The sequence below is a fragment of the Cannabis sativa genome, unplaced genomic scaffold, assembly GCF_029168945.1.
Source record: "Cannabis sativa cultivar Pink pepper isolate KNU-18-1 unplaced genomic scaffold, ASM2916894v1 Contig2, whole genome shotgun sequence".
NCBI classification, from domain to species: Eukaryota; Viridiplantae; Streptophyta; class Magnoliopsida; order Rosales; family Cannabaceae; genus Cannabis; species Cannabis sativa.
Window position 1 is genome coordinate 1,443,982 of NW_026870038.1, and position 22,380 is coordinate 1,466,361.

The 22,380-nt window shown below is 35.7% G+C and overlaps 2 protein-coding genes across 2 annotated transcripts; both read right to left on the minus strand.

Moving 5' to 3' along the window:
• Positions 1 to 3,083: 3,083 nt before the first annotated feature.
• Positions 3,084 to 4,779, minus strand: LOC133033015 (tyrosine--tRNA ligase, chloroplastic/mitochondrial-like). Its single transcript, XM_061107534.1, has one exon. The coding sequence runs from the start codon at positions 4,671 to 4,673 to the stop codon at positions 3,195 to 3,197; it is 1,479 nt and encodes a 492-aa protein (XP_060963517.1). The 5' UTR covers positions 4,674 to 4,779; the 3' UTR covers positions 3,084 to 3,194.
• A 2,010-nt stretch (positions 4,780 to 6,789) lies between these two features.
• Positions 6,790 to 22,074, minus strand: LOC133033052 (protein MOR1-like). The gene is made up of 54 exons (XM_061107598.1): positions 21,653 to 22,074; positions 21,428 to 21,533; positions 21,205 to 21,328; positions 20,961 to 21,040; positions 20,694 to 20,871; positions 20,526 to 20,590; positions 20,355 to 20,437; positions 20,057 to 20,142; positions 19,842 to 19,955; positions 19,524 to 19,643; positions 19,050 to 19,152; positions 18,784 to 18,920; positions 18,415 to 18,480; positions 18,201 to 18,318; positions 18,062 to 18,099; positions 17,804 to 17,875; positions 17,606 to 17,713; positions 17,409 to 17,514; positions 16,421 to 16,533; positions 16,090 to 16,177; positions 15,835 to 15,935; positions 15,503 to 15,610; positions 15,295 to 15,400; positions 15,067 to 15,146; positions 14,838 to 14,984; positions 14,635 to 14,710; positions 14,375 to 14,499; positions 14,182 to 14,292; positions 13,953 to 14,102; positions 13,705 to 13,779; positions 13,538 to 13,619; positions 13,342 to 13,454; positions 13,142 to 13,243; positions 12,981 to 13,055; positions 12,802 to 12,897; positions 12,620 to 12,721; positions 12,417 to 12,518; positions 12,050 to 12,232; positions 11,847 to 11,958; positions 11,515 to 11,591; positions 11,315 to 11,394; positions 10,755 to 10,817; positions 10,491 to 10,617; positions 9,824 to 9,946; positions 9,615 to 9,692; positions 9,339 to 9,497; positions 9,086 to 9,244; positions 8,857 to 8,954; positions 8,553 to 8,709; positions 8,343 to 8,459; positions 8,134 to 8,229; positions 7,961 to 8,032; positions 7,548 to 7,833; positions 6,790 to 7,466 (listed from the first exon to the last, which is right to left on the minus strand). Exons 1-54 carry the CDS (start codon positions 21,813 to 21,815, stop codon positions 7,156 to 7,158), a joined length of 6,117 nt encoding a protein of 2,038 aa, XP_060963581.1. The 5' UTR covers positions 21,816 to 22,074; the 3' UTR covers positions 6,790 to 7,155.
• Positions 22,075 to 22,380: the final 306 nt, after the last annotated feature.

Here is a 22,380-nt window from a genome sequence, read left to right on the forward strand (position 1 = left end):
TAATATGTAAATATTTTTATATTACAAGTAAATCAAAAATTTGCTTCTTTAAGATGAAGAAGAGTTTAAAGGAGTTAATGGAAGAGAATGATTCATTAAATTTTTAATGATGATGCTCTTTTAAAGGAGTTGATGTTAAGAAATGATTAAGTCACTAAGTTACTATTAACCTATAACTAATTTATTATCCAGTTATCCTTTAATTAACTAATTATTTCTTTTATTTTTGTTATGAGTTGTTCTAGAATTGTGTGAGTCATCATGTAATTTATTATATGGAATATTCTCTTGCTGTACAATTGTTCAATCATGAGCTCACTCTGTTTAACGGAACAGTAACATTCAATACTAATTGAGCTGAGTTTTTTTTCTCTACATTTCCCTTTTTCATACTTTTCAAACTTGGTATCAGAGTTATACAACCCACGCCTCAACAAGATGGCCTCTCCAAATCAGACCCCACTCAAAGACGGTGCATCTCGCACAGCTGCAGAAGAAAACAACTCAACTCTCCAAAACATCGTTGTTGTTACTCCAGCTTTGCAACAGATCCCTGATCGTGCTTCTTTTTCTAATACCCCCTTTGGTAATACTCTAACACAACCTTTTGCCTTGAAATTTGACATAAATAACCTCACTCTGTAGAAGACTATGGTTAGCACTATAATCAGATGACATCGGCTTACTAGAATTTATCCAGTAGAATACATTCCTACATGAGCTGTTGCAAGAGGCAACTCATTGAGTTTTGGAGTTACAATCAACCCAGAATATGAGCAGTGGGGGTGTGTGATCAATTGCTCATAGGTTGGCTCTATGGATCCATGATAAAAACAATTGCAACTGAAGTTATGGGTTGCTCCACCTCAGGTTTATGGAGAGCCTTAGAAAGTCTCTATGGTGCACATTCCAAGTCAACCAAGTTGAAACTTCAAACTGTCAAAAAAGGCTCAATGAGCATGGTGGATTATCTCAAAATGAGGAGATCTTGAGCAGATATGCTTGCTTTAGCTAGTGAGCCATTTCCTGTGATTTCTAACTTAGATATAGAGTATCTTTCCATTATTGTTCAGATCCAAAGGGAGCAAAACATGACATAGCGAGAACTTCAAGAAATACTGCTTAGTTTTGACAATACACTCGAGAGACTAGGTGGAGTCTCATCTGGATCCAAGAGTAATACTCCTCTTGTTGCTTGTTTAAGTGGAGCCACGGCAAACCTTGCAAACAAAGGTTCTCCTCATCCAGGGCCAGGGAGAAAGCCAAATCACCCTCCTCACAATCCTAGAAACAGATCCAACAACAACAATAATAACAGAGGAGGCTCTAGCTCTCGAGGAAGAGGAAGAGGCAAAAACTCTAAAACAACCTGCCAAATGTGTGGCAGGTATGGTCATTCAACAGCCTATTGTTATAATAGGTAATTTACTTGGTCCCAAGTGTATTCTTGGATAGAGGTTCTACTGTATGATGAAAACTTCATGGGACACATACTAGATAGTTATAATGGGCATGACAAAAAAGATCCAAGTGCTTACATAGCAACACCAGACACTGTGAATAATGAAAGCTGGTATGCAGATAGTGGGGCGCAATCACATTACACCTGAAGGGAACAATCTCAGTGGTGCTACCAGTTTCCAGTTGGAAATGGTGAGCAATTAGAAATTTCAAGTGTTGGCACAATCAGTTTACTGGCACTAATTTATTTTTAAAAGAGCTGCTTCATGTACTAAAAATTGCTAAGAATCTTATCAGTGTCTCTAAGCTAACTGCTGACAACAAATTTTTTGTTGAATTTCATGTTGATGTGTGCTTTGTTAATGATCTGGAAAAAAAGAAGATGGTGCTGCGGGAGAAACTTAAAGATGGCTTGTACCAACTTGAGGGATCAACAACTAGCTCTTCATCACCAACATCTTTACTATCTATCTCAAAAATTAGAAATTAATCCTCTAATTCTCCTGGTTCTGCACATGTTTTGTTCTCTGTTGTGTCTAAGTCTGTTGCACATGAGTCTGTTGTGTCTTTAAGAGATCAATGGCATAGGAGGCTTGGCCATCCTTCTACTTAAATTTTAAATCAAGTACCTTAATATAGGCAATGTAAACATTTCAATTAATAAACAATAAACTTTTTGTGAGGCATGTCAACATGGTAAATCCCACTTACTCCCTTTTAAATTTCCTCCCAATAGAGCCAAATATGTGCTTGATTCAATTCACACAGACATATGGGATGCAGCCCCATGTCAAATACAAACCTAAAATACTATGTTTATTTTGTCGATGATTTTAGTCATTATACATGGATTTACGTCTTGAAATCCAAAGCACAAGCACTCAATGCGTTTATTCAATTCAAAACTATGGCTGAAAATTAGTTTGACAGGAAAATTAAATGCTCCAAGCTGATGGTGGTTGTGCATTCTATCAACAAGCACTTGTTAAAACACAAGGTTTGATAAGAATTCCATTAGTGCTTAGAGATAAAAGATAAGGTCAAACATAAACTAACCTAACTCTGAAAGACTACACCTCAATACACAAACAAATGAAAATATATGTATATGAATGGGATAAAATTCAACCAAAAATTTAGGGTGTGTTTGGAAGTAACTGTATAATTACTAGGTAGGGTAATTACTAGGGTGGTAATTACACAGTCTAGTAATTACACTATATTTTAAAATACAAGGTGTGTTTAGATATGAGGTGGTAATTACATATGAATTCATAATATCTTATTTGGCAAAATAGTTAGTAATTATATGAGAAAATAATATTTTTTTAGTAACTAATGTTTAATATGGAAAGTTTTTAGTAATTACACAGTGTAATGGGGGGCCATGAGAATTGGAGAGTGTAATTAAAACCCCTCAATTACTTCCCATTACACAGTTACGTAATTACATGGTCAGACAAACATGTCAAATTGTGTAATTACCTCTAATTACACACAAATCCAATTACATTATAGTTTTCCAAAAGCATTAAAGAATTACCAATTCCATACTGACTTCTTTTCTTTTTATACAATAAATTGCATAGACACCAAGTGAATTTGGTTGCACAAGTGAATACTTTAGGCAAAGAATAGATCTTTAATTTGCTAACATAAACAAAAATACAAACTTTAAACTTCAACAATTTGAAACAATCTAATAATGATCGTAAGTTATGATAAAAAATGTGTTAAGCAATTCTTACAATAACCTTATTCTTCTTGCCAGCAGATAAAAGCAGAACTTTACCATCCACAATATCTTCATCATTAACTCTCTTACTCTCACTATCAACTCTTGAATTGTTCAAGTAAAGTCCCCCTTGTTTCAGCAACCGCCGAGCAGCAGATTTACTCTCAAACAAACCCGACGAAACACAGAGATCAACCACAGACAAATTATTGACTTGATCATAAGCCAAAGAACAACAAGGAACATCCTCAGCAATCCCTTCAATAGTTTTCCAATCCAACTTAGTCTCAGCTCCAGGCCTCAAAGCTTCGGTCGCCTTCAAAGCCTCAATCAAACCCTCTTCGCCATGGACAAATCTAGTAACTTCTTCAGCAAGTCTCCGCTGATTCGTGTTAGGGACATAGCCAGGCCTCTTCATATCCCTTTCCAACTCCATTATCTCTTCCATATCCAAGAAAGTAAGAATCTTTAAGAACCTAACCACATCAGTATCAGGAACAGAGAAAAAGTATTGATAAAACTTGTATGGAGACAACATTTCGGGCGAAAGCCAGACCGCCCCATCCTCTGATTTTCCAAACTTGGTGCCATCACTCTTCAACAAAAGAGGAAATGTCAAACCATAAGCTCCTTCCACTTGTAAAATCTTCCTAATAAGCTCAGTTCCTGCTGTAATATTCCCCCATTGATCACTCCCACCAATTTGAACACTCACACGCATTTTATCAAACAGGTAGAGGAAGTCATACCCTTGAAGCAATTGATAAGTGAATTCAGTATAACTCATTCCCTGATCAGATTCCAATCGTTTCTTAACACTCTCCTTACCCATCATAGTCCCAACTCTAGCAAATCGACCCACTTCCTTTAAAAAATCCAATAACCTAAACTCCTTCCACCAATCATAATTATTCAAAACCAAAACCCCATTTGACCCCAAAATTCTTGTTATGGTTTGGGTGATACCCTTTGTGTTAATGAGCAGAGTTTCTGGGTCAAGTTCAGGTCTTTCAAGGCTCTTACCAGAAGGGTCACCAACTCTGGCGGTGGCTCCTCCGATCAAGGCAACAGCTTGGTGGCCACATTTTTGAAACCAAGAGAGAACAATGATACCCAAAAGGTTACCCAGATGAAGGGATTGAGCAGTTGGGTCGAATCCGCAGTAGACTTTAAGTGGGTCGGAGCAAGCGAGACGGAGATTATCACTGGTGAGTGATTCAAGTAAGCCACGTTCTTCGAGAATGCTGACCACATTGGGACGTTGACTAGATTGGGGTGATGATGGGACGGCGTCGTTTTGTGTAGAGGTGAAGGAAGTGAGGAATCGTTTTGGGTAGTTTAGATTTAGGGTTGTGGTGGTGGTGTTGGAGAAGAGGAGAGAGGTGGTGGAAGGTGGTGGTGGTGAGTTTTTGAAGGTGAAGAATGAAAGCGTGCGATGGGAGTGAGTGAAAGCTCTTGATACTACTGAAGAAGCCATTGTTATCCGGAAATGTGAAGTTTAACATGAATATATATTTTTGGAAGAATAATTAGTTATTTTCTCATTAACTTTTACATTTAACCATTTTTCCACTTTAACTTTTACATTTACTAAAAGATAATTTGTTTCGTATTATTCGGTTTAAATGTTAGATATATGTTTGTAACTTAATAATTTAGTTCTTCAGACAATTATCCAATTGTATCATCTCAAAAAAGAAATTTATAGCAGTTATTTAAAATATTATATAAAATCAAAAAAAATTTCCCTAAACCAAAAATTTAAAAACTAAAAAAACTATTCTTTTTTTTCAAAACTCCAAAAATACCCCCCTCACAATATTCTCTCTCTGTATCATCTCTCTCTCCCTCTATCTCACCCCAACCGCCCACCCTCACCCGAACCACCCTCACCCACCCACGTCAACCCCAACGCCGATCACCACCCTCACCCCCGTCGACCACGACCCCAACCCCTCCGACCCCAACCCCAACCCGAAAGAGCAACCCCAGTCCGACCCCAACCCGTCCGACCCTCTGAAACTTTTTTTTTTTCCTGCGATTTGAGAGAGGGAAGAAGACAGAGGTCCGATGGTCGGACCTTGGGGTCCGATGGGTCCGACCAATCGAACCCATCGGACCCCTAGGTCCGACCGCCTTTAAATTTTTTTTTTTTTTCTGCGATTTGAGAGAGAGAGGAAGAAAGAGGTCCGACCGTCTGTGAAAATTTTTTTTTCTTTCTTTCCTGCGATTTGAGAGAGAGAGGGGAAGAGAGAGGTCCGATGGTCGGACCATGGGGTCCGATGGGTCCGATTGGTCGGACCCCATCGGACCCCATGGTCCGACCATCGGACCTGGGGTGTGGGATTCTTGGGACCGGCCGAGACAGAGAGAGAGAGATGTTTGGGGGTATTTTTGGGGTTTTGAAAAAAAAGGTATAGTTTTTTTAGGGTTTAAATTATTGGTTTAGAAATCAAATTTTTTGATTTTCTAAGTATAGAAAATCAAATTTCCCTATAAAATTTAGAGTAATTTGCGGTATAAATAACTTAATTTAACTCAAATAAAAATTTAAATTTAATTTTTGGCGGTAATAATAATTCTGAAATTTCTGTAGATACCTAACAATTAAGTGTTAAGTAAATTAGCACGTAGCAATTCTTAATTGGTCCAAATAATTAATTAAACTTTTATTTTTTTAAAAAAAATAGTTCAAATATACTAATACAAAAATAAAATATGGATAATAACTTAACATTTGATATTTATTTGCAATTAGAAATTAAACTTAAATATTTATATCGATAAATTACTCTAAAATTTAATCTCAAAAATAAAGTTCAAATGATACTTATTTATTTTATACTCATATCAAATAAACGATTTAAAAATTACTTTTAAATTGTAAATTATTTTAAATTTCTCAAAATTTTACAAAATATCTTTAATAACTATAATATCTATTTTGAAAAAATTGAAATTATTTTATTATTGTATTTTCAAAAATTATTTATTAAAATTCAATATAGTAAACAATAACATAAATAATTTAAATCAATTGCTCAAAAAATACATTAAATATAACAATAATTTCATATAATAAAGTAAAGTAAAATAAAAGTATGAATCTATCGTGTGGAGGTGTAAATTTTCTTATACAGTATACAATCTGGAATTCATGCATATATTTTAGAATGGTTGAGCTATTTATGTTTTCCTCTTCACCTTAAATTTTTCTTTCATTTTTATTTTGTGTTTCTTCTTATCATTTGGTTTAATTAAGACCAACCAAATAGCAACAAAATCCATAACAATATTAACAAGAAATTTCATGTAAAGCTTCAAAATACATAGCAAGTGATATCAAAGAATCCACACACAATAATAATCATCAAAACCAAGGAGTCATATACTCCATTTCTTGAGTAATCAAAAAAAAATATAGAACTAACCTAACTCTACTCATATACATCAGCATAAACTTGCATTTAACTTCGCAATAAAATTAGGTTTGGAGAGTAAAAGACAAGACCTCACTATACATACAAAATGAGAAATATATGGTATATGTTTGGGATAAAACTCAACCAAAAATTCAAAAGGATGTAAAATTTGGCATGGCCCTGAGAAAGGTGGCGTACACTTGCTTTTTTAAATTAAAGCAATGAAATTTGGTGTTACAAATATACAAATAATGCTAAATTGCTCAACACACAATATAGCACATCATAGTGCTACTTTGCTTGCTACTAAGTGTACTTTAACTCTCCTAAAACTCTGATAAGCACAACATTAATAATCAAAAAGAATTTTACTAATTCCATACTCACTTCTTTTCTTTCTTTTTATACAATAAAATTGCATAGACAGGACACCTTCTGCTCCCGTTCCTCCGTAAACAGAAGAAGAAAAATGGGAATCAATGGTGGTGATAATAGGATGGGTAAAGGGGATACTTGAAAATAATAATCAGTCAGTCTCTACAGCGGTTCAAGTGTTCCGCTTTTGAGTCTCTCCATCCGAGCTTGGAGCCCAGATAATGCCTTCTCATCCATCGGAAGGACGTTGCTGCGAATGGGATTATCTATATTAGCATGTTCTGATGATGCATGATGATGTTGATGTTGTTGTTGTTGTTGTTGATGATGGTGAACCTGTTCGGAGAATCCGTGGTTCATGTCGTCGTTCATATAAACATTAGGCCTGCTTTCGGTTTCATGATTGACACCAGCTGCGGCCAATTGCATACTCTTCATCCTTTCTCTAATTGCATCCAATGTCCCACTAGTAACTGCATAGTTTACGAGAAGTTTCCATTGTTAGGTCTCTTTCACGCAAAAAAAGTATAAAATAGTCAAGCGAAAGTAGTTACCTCCAGCCAAGTATCTCTCGTTTCTTTGGTCAGCAAATGTGTTTTCCATGGCATGACCTCTAGAAGAAATGGAATTGTTTGCTCTACCATCTTCGACATATGATGGTGGAAGATTGAAGTTAGTGAGATCGGATTTCACGTTTAATGATTTGGCATCATTTAGAGAATTTGTATGTACAGGAGAGAGGGGTGTAAATTCTGGGGAAGGAAGACTTAAAGCTGATGGGGGAGGAGTTGACAAAGGTAAACTCGAAGGTGTCCTTCCAGCCGCAGCGTTCTTTTCCATCTGTATTAGAATCCATAAGAAAATTTCAGTACACAAAGTTAATTAATGGTTTCAACTTTCAAGTGTGTATGCTTTACATGAAAGTTAATTCAAAGAGAAAAATATAACGGCAGTCGTGATGGTAGACCTGGGCTAAGCCATCTCTGATATACGTCCGGAAAGCCTCGCTAGCATTTTGGAGTTGTGAGAATATATCAACCTGAAATAGATTTCAAAACATTTTATACAGATAAACAAAAAAAAAAGTACTGTTAAGGTATATGTATTGTTTACTTTATAAAACCCGGCTACAAATCTTACTTTTGGGTATAGTTGAGTGATTCGGTAGAGCTCATACAGACCAATGGTACAAGTCTGCTTATCTCCAATTTTCTTGAATATGGCAGCAAGTTCTTGCTACAGGTTTAAATAAATAAAACCAAAAGATCAACATATTGTATCAGAAAAAGGAAACGAACAAACATGCTAAGTCACAAAAATGTGTTATTGAAGCCGAGGTCACTACATACCTTCAACTGCGCATCAGCAGAATGTGTGGCAGATGATGCATTGTTAGCTGCTGAATCACCCCAATGTGTTTGACCGCCAGGCCCAGTTGCTGTCAACATCCTTGCCGCAGCCAAAGTCTGACAAATTACAGAGCAGATATTAATATTATGTTAGAGGACGGTAAAAAACGATCAATAAAAATAAAGTGAATTGTTTAGCTCGACTTCTACCTCTAGATTAAGATCAATGTAAGCAAGAATAATTGGTTGAGGCTTCATGTCAATGGGAACCATAGAAAGGTGGCCTTTAATAGCGGCTCCTCGAAGCTTCACAAGTTCATGTAGAACAGTTTTCACCATGCGCAATGGTTTGTCATCAGCACCGGCACTGAATCATTTTTATGCGTTGGGAAAGAGAAGAAAACAATTAGTATGCAAACACAAATTATAAACTGAAAGGAGAAAATAAAAGCAGTAAAAACTATCAAAGTAATAGACTGCATGTTATTCCAAATAAATATATGGAAGAGCATACCGTCTTCTAATTTCTTCCATCCCCAAGTCTTGCAGATATAAATGGATGCTTTGAAGGATGCGGTCAAGGTCAACGTCATAAATAGTGCTTTGAAGAACCTATGCAGCAGGAAAGCCAAGTTGCAAAATATGTCAGATTATTTTTTGGAACACGAACAGAAGATTTTCAAAAAACAAAAAAGGGAATTAAGGGAACAGAGGCGAAAAACATAACTGAAAAAGCAAGTTACCTTTGTAAGTTTAATTAAACATTTGACAACCAGATCAGAGAACTTCTGATTTCTGACAGCAAATGTCTCATTTGATGCAGGTGAAGGCCACCTTGAGGGATCTAATGGACGTAAAAGATTAATGAGAACAACAAAGGACGAAGTTCGATCTGCATTATCCTGTAATGTTGAATAGCAAATCAGATTAGAAATTGTAGATGCATAATTGGGATAAGAACAAATGGACGAAATTTAATGACAAGTAAATCCTAACCAGAATCTTTAGCATTAGAACATTCAAAGCTTTTAAAAGCTGGCTGCCATCATCCATATGCGGAACTCTCTCATCCAACAGCCATAGAAGGAGCTCAGTAATTAGACTATCAAGAGTACTTTCCTTGACGGCGTAAGCCAGTCTTTTGTTTTGAAATGTCTGACAATCAATTGGAATTGCACATCAACTTGTTAGGATTGTAGTAAGGTATATAAAAAGATAGATTGATATCAAGCATCAAGCATTAAGAGATTCAACAACATAAACCAAACACACCTGCATGAGGGTGTTGAGAACATATTTACAAGATCTAGAAGATGCTCCGGTCAAGCTGAAATCAAAGGTCTTGGCAACCTGTTTTATGAAAGGATAAAAGAGACTCATAATCAATACCTAAATAATGCCCCCAAAAAAAGAACACCCACAGACAAAAACTAGAGTCTGCTGATGGACAGAGTTAAGTGCTATGATGAAAATATGGTTACCTTGTTTGCAAGGCATGAAACAAGTCTGTCTGCATCTTTAATAAGTTCATCCATTGCACTACCTTCTGGATCATTAGTGGCTTGCGTCAGCTCATGACACACAACTTTCATTCCTTCAACAGACTGCAAAAAGGCACATAAATTTCTTACTATTATACTTATTTATATTTTTTATACATAAATAAAATAACAAACAAGTAGGGAAAAAGAAACAGCAAACACAGTTGCTCACAAAAGAAAACTTTCATAATAAATCAAATGAGGCCAGACATTGATTTTTTTTCTTGTGGTTTTTAGCGATACAGCCGAATTGTTATAGCAGAACAATGTAAGAATTACTCATTTTTAAACACAACAAGAGCTGTAAGGAGAATAAAATGTAGGGAAGGGGAAAACGAAAGATTGGACTAAATGCCTTGGCAATTAGCTACTAGGCCCACCAACCATATTATGGAAAACCAGAAATTAGACACAATATTTTACTTTATCAATTTGGTTTTCCACATGATATCTGAAATTCTCCGATTGACTTTAATATAAAATCAAAATTAAAAACCTAAAGCATTAACCTTCCAAAACAGGAGGCTAATCAACTGTAAGATATAAGCTAGATTCTTCTCAGAACTAGTATTTCATCCAACTAAAAGTGCATATAAACCACAAGTACCTGCTCAGGAGAACCAAAAGAAATAATATCCAATGCTTCATTCCAATCAGTTGGTCCATTGGTACCAGCAAGAACACGAGGCATAACTTGTCTCTCTACATGTATGTCAGCATTCCCAAAGTTTTTCCTGATAAAAACATCATAGGTATATGAAAATTAGCCACAAGCCCAGTACATGTGATGGAAATTTTCGGGTAAAATTTGTATCACTAGTTGAAAATATAAGAGAAAACAATTAAAGGATCACAATGCCTCTAATAATACCTTGCAAGTACTGGACCAGAGACAGATCGCATAACCTCTCCACTTTGTTCTGCTACGTCCGAACTACAATAGATAAAAGTTCAAAGTTAAAAAAACAAAATCTAATAAGCTTGTATCAATAGGACTACCTAGATCCTGGTGATAGATGTTTTTAGCTATAAAAAAAAGTAAATAACCTCAAACATGTTCAAAAATATTGGTGGCAGCACAAAGCAACAATTTGAAAATCTAACTATCCCAGCTCAACAGTAGATATGGGGAAACACCAATGTGACCTCTGTTTATGTTACAACTATGAATAGACTTTTCAAAAGTGCTGGCATATTTTTTACTATGAAATGCATGAGTACCAAAAGAGACATGATTAAGCAAGCTTTAGATTTGGAAAAAAGCAAAAACTGACTCCTCGATAAAGAAGCAAAAAACTACACAAAAATTGACAGAAAATAAAATCTTATACTTTATTAAAATGTTGATAATCATCATAGAGAACATCAAATTAGAGATATCAAGTAATAGAGACACCACTAAAGACACAAAAGGCAAGCTTCAAAACATACCCAATTTCCCTCACAGAACGTCTCAAAGCAGCTCTGGCTTCGCCAGGCTTCCCTTCCTTCCTTTTTTCCATCTCTCGAACCTAGAAGATACGATACCATTAAAAGGATGGAATGGAAAACAGAAACAGATCATATAATACCATAACAAAATTGAAAAGTTTATCGTAGACTTTAAATTCAAAGCTCAAATATATACTGACCTTCCATTTAAACCTGTCATCCAGCATGCTTTTCTGAGCATCGGTTAACTTCCCAACATACCTCCATATATCCTCACCTAATGGGGGGAAATGATCATTACTAGTTAGCCATATAAAAGCTGTATAATTAAAGAGATTAAAACTAACAGCATTTACATCCACTGTATGCGACACCTAATACAGGGCAACTTACATAACAAATTACAAACTAAGAAAACTTAACCACACAAAAGAGGCAGAAAGAAATATGATGCCTCAAAGGAACAATGAATATATATTTAAAATCTAAAACAAATTCGATACTACTTTAAAATCAATGAATCATGACATACCAAGAATCTTATACCCAGTGGCAAGAGTATTCAAAGCAGCTTTTCTAGTTTCACCATCTCTTTCGGCTGTCAAGCTTGCAACAATCTGCAATGACTTTAACTGCCCACTAATCTGTCAAGAGAATAGATGTTAGCATCCTTTCTTTCAATGGGGTTGGTAGGGAGGGTGAAGACTGCATAAAATAAAAAGAAAAAGAAATTACCTCAGCACCATGATTATCTAATATATACCCAACAAGGTCGGCACACTCTATTCGCGTACGGTTGTTTTTCGAACGCAAACCCTCCAAAATATAAGGGAAGCATTTTGCAGCAGAATACGTCTGTACAATTTGTTTGGTCAGCTCTCGTATTTTTTCCCGTAATTTCTCAATATTATGTCCCATCTGCATGAAAAAAACAGAGTCAGCATTTTCAGTGATCGTAATAAAACCTACTTTATTATCCAATGTGAAAAGAATTAAACACACTGGCAAACAGCAAAAAATACATCACAGTATTTGTCAATGTACGTGCTAAAATTCCAAGAACTGCTCCGTTCAAAAATAAAATGAAAAAAATAGCACGAACCTTCTCTATCAAACATGGTAAAAATATGGCCGCTTCTGACTCGGTCAAAGAGTGTCCCTCATTCCTCAAGGTGTCCAAAAGTTCCGGAAGAAATTCCAGCACCTTTTATTCAAGTCAAAGAAAGAACTAGATATTAAGAAAATGCAAAGAGAAGAAAAGATCAAAGAGATGTAAAAACTTGAAAAGTAAATAAATAAACATACCTTCAATAAGCATGTTGTATTTGATTTACAGAACTGTAAAACAAACCATCTCAGTAGTATATCCAGAACTTCAACTATTTCCTTGCCAATCAACGGGAGTGCCTGCAATAAAATCACAAATATAATGTAAACAATATGAACTGATATACAAAAAAAAATGAACCAGTGATGCATTCAAAAACCTTTTGCAGTATCTCAAGCCCGTCAATTTGCTTCTTAAAATCTGTGCTTAGAAGCCGTCTATGCAAATCCTCTCTGAAGTACTTCATCAAATCATTCTGCATAAATATGCATGTTAAATAAATTCTGCATTAAATTAGATACAAAATAAATAAATTTGAGAAACTACTATAGTCCAAACCTCCAGGTCTTGAATTTGTTCTATCCGAGGATCTTCAAACTTGAATCTCCTGACTACCAATCTTTCCCTTTCCTCCTGCAGATAGAAAAGTCCAAAGGACTAGTGTAAACATATATTCAAAATTAATGGACAAATTCAACAATTGCATGCTTTAAAAGTACCTTATTGGAATCTTTAATATTTAGTAAAGCCTGTGATTGAACTGCTATATCTTGTACAGACATACTTGATTCTGACTTCAATGCTTTCGTACCAGCAGTTCTCTTTGGAAACATTAACCAAAAAAAAAGAAAATAAAATAAAATAACAATCTCCATACAACTTGCAACAAAACAAGGAGTAAGCATTTAAGGAAACATACAGAAGATGCTGCTTTGCTTCCATGCTTCAGAACGCCATTAGAAGTGGATTTACCCACTTTCGAAAGGGTCTTGGATGCAGGGGCCGAAATTGTTTTGGCAGATTCAAAAGATTCTAAGGGGATAAACAAAAATCATATTGGTGTAAATCATCAAGACAAAATACAAGTGAGTGACCCCTAAACGAAACAACCTTACCTTGAAAAGCACCACCAGGCTTCAAACGTTCATGAACAAGAGCTAAAGCTGGTCCCTGAGTATCCCTAACAAGTTTCTCAACCTGAAATAACACATTTGGACAAAAGTGTTCATGCAATGACTGACCAATGAGTCCATATAGTAAAAGAAGTACCTAGTGCACATACAGTTTCTTGTGTACAAACTCTCAAGATTTCAGCAATGCATGTCTCTGCTGCTTTACGAACATCTGACGATTTATCCTGGAAGAAAATTTCATAAAATCATAAGATCAGAAAAAAAAAACAGAAAGGGAACTGGATTCATGATCCAGGGATACATTTTAACCATGCAAAACTTGAGTAGTTAAAAAGTGATCTAGAAGACTTGAAACAAGTATAGAGGATAAATTAGAGTTTTGTTAATTCATAATTACCGTCAGAGCAGAGGAAGCTGGCTTTAGTAGCTGTACAGCATCAGGAAATTCAGTTAACCCAGAGAGTTGCTTTGACAACCACTCAAAAAGATCCTTGCGCCCTTCCGCGCCAAGTTTTGCATCGGTCCAAGCTCCAGCAATGTACGGAACCTGCAAGAAGAATACGGTCATTCCCACCCAAGACACAAAAGCTAAACAGTTGTACAAAGTACAGCAAAAAGAAACTTACCATTTTATCCAGATGAACAGCAGATAGCCAAGAATCCAAGGTATTCAATGTGCATTCTCTCATGTGTTTTTTATTGTCACCCAAACATTTCAAAACATCCGCTAAAATGCCCTGAAAGAAATCAATACTCTCACGTTCAAATTTAAAAGGAAGTATACAGCATAAAATTAGTAATCGTGAATTGGATATCAACCTTGCTTGCTTTCTCAACAGCAGGACCCATTGCAACAGCAACATTGCCAATGCATGTCAATGTTGCCATGACTAAATTTTTGTTACTGTCACCTAGACGACCCCTTAAGGCACCAAACAGTTCAGCTGAAAATAAAATTTTGAACAATAATTAACAAATTGGTTGATATAAAAGAGGTTGCATGGCATACACAAGAATTATAAATTAAAATAAAATAATAATATTAAAGTGAGGGGAGAGAAAATGTGAATGAAATGTACCAGTTCCATTGGGTTGGATGCGCTTGTTAGCCTCTTCCAAAACTTTATTCACAGCTTCAATTGACTCCAAGCGAGCCTAGAAATCAGAAAATACAGAACATCAAAACACTGTAATTGCTGATAAATATCTCCCCTTCGGACCTTCAGCTCCAAGCAGGTGTCAGGCTCCATCCCTAGAACATTAATTATGATCAAAAGATTACCTTCCAATCGGTACTTTCCAAGCCTTTCAGCAGCGTGGGTGTGATTTTCCCACTAATATCTTCACGTGGCAGGCCATCTAGTCCACCAGAAGATGCAGACGTAGCTTCTGCTGATTTAATAGTTCTCTTCGGAGCTGCTGCTGCACCCTAGATAGAATATGGGAGTACATCAGTAACAAATAAACAAAAATGAACCATAAATGCATCTTGGATGATCAAGTTGGAGCACCTCAAATGGATTCTTCTCATACTCCGTGTCAAGTGCACTAAGAAGTGCAGGTTTAACATCAGAAAGAAACCCTTTAATATCTGCAGAAGGGGTAGGAGGGAGTTACAGTCTAATACAAAAAATATATATAATAAAATAAATCAATAAATGGGAGCAATTCAACACTTCAACTAAATATTTAAAATGAAATCGAGGTGTGTGGACAATTCAAATAAAATGAGTATCAACCTGGACCAACAAATTTATGTAAAACACCCAAAAGTTTGACAGAAGCATTCCTAGTAGCAGCTGCACTTGACTGCAGCCCAGTATCTTTACAAAAATCAATTAAATCCTGTAAAATGAAATATATCGATACCGTGAATAGATGAACACACATGGTAACTAATAACAAGCTAAACAAACAAAGAGGAAAAAAAAACAGAAGTCCAAACACCTTAAGTTTCAAATGTGTGATGCCAAAATCTTCCACTGCTGAAACCATCCACAGTAGCCCCTCACTCAGAACCTTAGGATTCTTGTGCTCTTTCAGTATCTTGTAAAGCTACAATACAAAGAATTCCTTAACTTTTATTAGACAAATAACATATAAAAAAACAACTAGCAGAAACATAAAATCGATCAAGGGGACAAGTTACAAGTTCATTAAAGGAATGAGATGCACATTAAAATCATTTTAAAACCTAATATTTTTCATCCCTGCTTCAGAAGACACAAGAAAAGTGCAAACAAGCTTCTCTACAGAAATTATTGAAATGTTACGCTTACTCTTTCAAAAATAAATCCAGGACCCACAGCTTCACAAAAAGTAGTGAGGCATTTCATGGCATGTGCACGAGTCTTGATGTCAGCAACCCGCTCACTTATACCTGTTAATTCAGGGATAGTGACAAGCAAAAATAAGGAACTATCTAATCAACTATTAAACAAATAAGTATGCAAAAGATATCACACAGTTTTAAGCAGACAAATCCCAGCTAGAAACCTATGATTATTCATTAATCAAAATCAGGGAGCACTTACCCAGAAGGCAAAGCACTACACACTTCTTAGGAAATTTGGTTGACGAAGAGGCTATGAAAGTAATAACTTCAATAGCCTGCTGCTGAACCTGCACTATTCAAACTCCATGCCTTAAATAACTATATTCACAACTGTTAAGAGTTAGTCCCACATTGCTAATGTGTGGAAATAAATTGTGATATATAAGATGAAAGGGCTACTCCTCTCATAGCCAATTGGTTTTGGGATGGAACCTCATTCATCTTATTCCTCAAATTCTAACAACAACCAAACGTATCGACAAAGGAAAAAAAAAAGACACACATAAACAGCAATGAAAACTTTTAAGTACCTGGACATTTTTCTCACTCCATCCAGGGACAGCACATAGTAAACGAATTAATAACTCAACCCAGTGGTCTAGGTCTGATAAGCTTTCCACTTGTTGTTTAAATGAAGTTATTGCTGCAAGAGTAGATTAAAGCAATATTACATCAAATTAAAGATTTTCATTTTATTTTTTTTCGAAAAAAAAAAAAACTAAAGCAATCGAATGGACATATCAGCTCCATACCAAATGAAATCCACTCCCATAAAACTGTTATCTAAGAATAAATTACACAATCCTAGCAATTCTTAAATGTAAAATGACTGGAAAAGCTCAGTACAATCTAAAGTAAGATTTTTGTATAGTTAATGCTTTAGTGGTGTCTCAGTGTACATACAATGCTACGAAAAGAAGGCCAACTGGGTTTTGTCTCCAAAAAGGTGTGTTATATCTTTCATGCCGAAAAGATGGAGAGTTAGTAGATCACTTGTTTCAGCATTGTAATTTTTCTTTACAGTGTAGTTTAAGTTATCAAGAGAGTTTAAAATTGCAATGGGCTAAGCCGCAACACTATTCAGATCTTTTAGGATATGTTGTTCTAGATATAGGACGTTAAAGATGTGGTGTAATCAATAATGTGGTCAGAACGGCTATCAGCTGGCTTATATGGCTGGAGTCAATAGAAGATTCTCTACAGATGCTGAGGAATCAGAGGAAGGATTATCAGGTATTTTGCTTTGAAAATTAGTAAGGAAATAGAGTTTTATTTTACATTTGCAACGTTATTGTCTGCTTTAGAGTGCCTTACACACTCGCCATGTATTATTTCGTCAAAATTTGAAGTCTTGATTCTTTTCAAAAAAATAAATTACTAAAATGTAGTGAATTGAGTAGACACTAAAAGTAAAAGTCAAGCCTAGTATAATGACAAAATGAATTAAAAACAATCGGCATTAAAAAAACACAAATCACCAAACATATTATAAAACGAAGCAGTATTATAAAAACAAACCTTCAAGCCGTTCCTTCCACACAGTACTCTTCAGTTGGGAAATAGTATCTGCTTGTACAAGAGAGCCCAATCTGCTTTCAATCTCTTCAAGACCCATTTCAGATGGCTGCAAATAATCAGAAACGCAGTGAGACAAAAGATTTAGAATTTGATGTGTATCAGACAATTCATAGATCAACAAGTGTGTACCACTCTACCTCAACATCTTCGGGTGCTTCAGCAGATTTAGAGGATTTTGCCTGTGCAGGTGCATCACTCTTCTTACTCACACCCGCTTTAGCAGAGGCCCCTTTTTTGTTTGTAGCCTGTGAATAATATTGCCAAGCACAAGAAAATACAATCAAAGTAACTTCAACTACCTACAATGTAAATTATTATAAGCGTTGAAAACTCACAGCTGCTTGAACAGGCCTCTTCCCACTAAGCATGCTTGCTGCTGACTTTTTAACAAATGAAGTATCTGATGCCTGCACATATTATAGACTTAAATAATCAACATTTCATTGCACACCAGAATATTAAACTAGTCACCCAGCAGAATATTAACAAGAAGTGTGTAACTTTACATGCAAACTCACAACAGCACACTGTTCTTTAACCTCCATAAATCCATAATATTAAAAAAAAAAAAAAAAAAGAAAAAAAAAGTTCACCTCATGAGAGGACGACGTTGTACCAGAAGTTTGGACTGCTGCTCACACAACAATAAGCATGCACACAAGGATATTAAACTCACAACATTGTTAAGAAAATTAATGATATAAGGACTAAAGCTATAAAGAGATTACAAACCTGAGCCTGTATTGGTGGATGCACCACCTTCAGAACCTGCAATCATTTCAGAAAGCTTCTTTCTTCTCACGTCATCAAGTTTCTCAAGTGACCGCTCCAAGGGTCTCATACCGACCAACTAAATAAACAGACCAAGAAGAAATATTATAAATAATGTCAATAATCAAAATTCAACAGAATAAGCAACAACCACATAAATTGATACAAACAATACCTTAGCTATTGCACTCAAAGCTGAAAAGGCAGCATCCCTCACATCTGGAGTCCCATCATTGAGGCACTGTGAAAAAGCAAAAAACGTGAATAAAGATAATAGAATCCATGAAGCACCATGAACAGGATAATCCATGGCCCAAAAAAATAAGTTGAACAGAACTTTTAATTTTGTTTTTCATCCAGATTACAATTACAAATCAAAATAAAAGGTCGCCTAAACCATGAGTGCACTACATTCACCAAAACCAGTATTGAAACTGTCTATTAAAAATTAACGAGAATAAGCCATGTTTGGCACAATTAACTTAACTGATTGTTCAAAAATTAAAAAACCTTAAAACAAAATATGTTACATAAATGCACTTACCTCCATAAGGATAGGCACATAGTCCTTGTGCACCTTTAGAATAACAGCCTTGTTACTCGTTTCAATACAGAATGTTACCCAGTTAAGAGTTGATGACCGTACAAGAGGGACCTTATTTTTCACAGCTGTCTTAATATCTGCAATAGACAACATCCAGAGTAGAATCTTAAAAATGATCACATCTAACTTTTAACATAGTAATAAATCCTATGACAGTACCAAATTCTGAATCTTAGAACTACAGAGTAGAATAAAGATATACTTGCCTTCCACAATGTCAGCTAGACTTAAGCACCCAGCTGTATGCATTGCTTGAAGACTTTGATTTAGTGCCTCAGTTGAAGTAGGTTTTTTCTCTTTCAATTTTTCCTTTATAATAAGAAGAAATATACATATAAAAAAATAATAAAAAAAAGTGTTAGATAAGCTATTCTATCAAATCTGAACTGAAATCAGATCAAAACATATCAAAGATAAAACATCATTTGAACTTCTAAAAGAGAATCTACTAGTATCTGTATGACTAAATGTACTTTTATTATTATTAATAATAAGAAAACTGAATGTACAAGTCACAATCCAAACAAAATACGGCCATGCTTCATTGTGAGTTTACTACTTTAATTGAAGTCAACACTAGAACATCCTGGTTACATTCAAACAGTCTGCGTTCCCATTTTTAGGTTCTACGGGAAGAAAATATAATGTTATTTTGTTAAGCTAGCAAAACATGAACTTACCAGCAAAACTGGCAATAGGAAGCGAGAACTTGCAGAAAAATTAGTTCTTAAACCACGAGCAAGATTACCAATAGCTTGAATAGCCTCAACTGCTACAGCAATATTAACATCTGTTACGAGCTGTACAGAAAAAAAAGTTGATATTTATTCATCCATTCAGAAAGCATGTATCAACTTACATAAAGAATTAGAATAGAAACATGAAGTCAAAATTTCATGTATCAGATTGAGCACTAAACAATGCGATGCAAAATATTCTTGGCAATAGATAGAGTATCAATAATGCAAACCAAATACCCAAACATCAAGACAATGTACCTTTTTTAGTGACCGACAAATTTCTGAGAAATCACCGGGTGCTATTTTTTTTGTTGAAGCAAGCTTGGTTAGCTCTGCAACAGCCTCTTTCCGTTCTGACCACTTGGTTGCTTTCTGTGACATACGGCAGAAGAAGTTTCAAATATCATTCCAGGAACATCAAAAATAAATATTCCTGAATTAAATCACTAAAAATGAGAAAAAAGAAGACTAACCAGTCCATCCCAAAATCCAGACTTCTCCAAAGGAGCCAAGATATCAACAGGATCAACAAGATCATACTCATCTATTTCCTGAGGAGCTGGCAATCGATATATGTTAAACTACGGCAAAGCAGACGAGCTAAATAACCAACATTTCTCCAGAAAAATAAACTAATAAACTATAACACTAACATGTCAAACTCCTACAATGGTAATCACTTGTTACACGCCAGTAGAACACCTACTTGTAAGTCATAAAAATAACAAAAAGGGAAAAAATAATCTAACAGGCTCAAAGAGTATTACATACCATCAGCTGTAGATTCTTCAGATGGGCCAGCACCCACAACTTCAGATACAACCTCCTTTTCTGGCTCTTTATCTTGCTCAGACCTGTAGTACATTGATATCAATACCAACTAAGATAAGAAAAAAAAAACAGCAAGCAGACCAAATAGCTAATTAAAAAATGAATTTTCACCTTATTTTGCGACACGGCTTAGCCCCCCCTGTTACATTCACCAGCTCAGCCTCCAATTCTTTTTTCTAAAACAATAATTATATATCAGTTATTGCCTCCAACTTCCAAGAATCAGTGAGTAACAAAAAAAATTATATGTAATGGCGTACATAAAGGAACTTGCCATACCATTGTATCCCGCATTTTCTCAAATAATATAGATTTCACAGGGTCTTTTCCAATCCATCGACAAAGCTCAAGTGTAAGTCCTTTAGAAGATGCACGGACATTTTGATCTTGATGGTCAAAAAGTTCAGGCAACATCTTCAATATCCTCTTTGGAGGCACAACTTTTGCCCCAAATTCACTATCAAACCATACATACAAATTAGACAAAGAAGTACAAGGAAGAAGGAACATAAGCATATTTCCCACGAAATTAAACTCAATGCAAACCTTAAGGCTTGAAACATGACATCAATTGCAGGTACAACAGCTTTAGCAACTTTGGCTTTTATTGCCTTCTCCATTGCATCCTGCAACAAACACACCATACTAAATATCACTGAAAATTATGCATATAAAAAGATAAAGTTATCAGAGAAGCACAATGCAAGTTATGAAAACACATTCAATTATACAATACACCAGCATTACTATATGAATGAAAAGAAAAGACAGACAATACGGAATTGCATACCAAGAAAGGCTCCACTGCCTCCAATTCAATCCAAAGCATGAAAATGGCCTGGGCCTTCTCCACAGTCTTAGGCCTACCGGTAAGGCATTTCGCCACAACCGCATCACATACTTCTTTGCCATACCTATACAAAACACAACACCATAAGTTACACAACCAAACAGACCAAAAAGAAAAAGCAATCCAACAAACAAAAATTAAATAAACTTGAAAAGCATTTCACCTTCCAGCATCAGCATCAGCGGCTCGTAAGTAAGCAATCAAAGCATCCAATGCCTTCTCTTGCACTGGCGCATTAGAATCCACCACAGTCTTCCTAAAAAAATGTCCTGAGAAGAACAATCATCAACAACAACAAACAAATTAACACCTGAAACCCTAAGCAAAACCTCCAAAGTTCGAACTTCCAAAAAACACAAAAAATAAACAAGTATCCCTATTATTTTACCAAATTCACGAAGACGAGCATCCTTAGGATCAGTAATGGAGTCACAAAGCGAGGCCAAGTCGATATTAGCCTCATTTCGAACCTTCCAATTCTTATGAAAGAGACGATCCTCCCACGGCAACTTCTTCGCCTCCTTCAATAATTTCTCTTCCTCCGACGACATTCTTTCACAACCCTATCGATCTAATGAACTCAACACAAGCCGATTCGAACAACGATAACGGCAATGGATCGGGATCCAGAACTCAGATCCACTTCCTCCAACACAGAATCAAAAATTCAATCGAAACTCATTGATTCCACGAAGAACAACAGGATTTTCTCGGATAGAGAACCCAAAAATCCGACCCAGAAGAGCGAGAAAGAAAGAAAGAGACGCACTATTGTTGTTGTTGGGTTATAATGAAATTGAAGATACGTTATAGCTTTTCTTCTTCTTCTTCCTTTTTTCCCCCGATTTATTTAATTTAATTTAATTTTCAAAAAAAGGATTACGGTGTAATGAAACGACACCGTTTTATTGGTTCTGAGATTAAACGACAGCGTTTTATTGATTAAACGATGAAACGACAGCGTTTGGTCCCGGTGGTTTTATGTTGCTTTGTTGAGGTGTCTTGATCTGAGCCATTAATTTCAAATTAAAGGCCGGCTTTGCTGAGATTTCACGTAATGTGGGGCCCGATTTGAATTTCACCGGGTACTGGTTAGGCGCGTGCACAGTCCTTGTC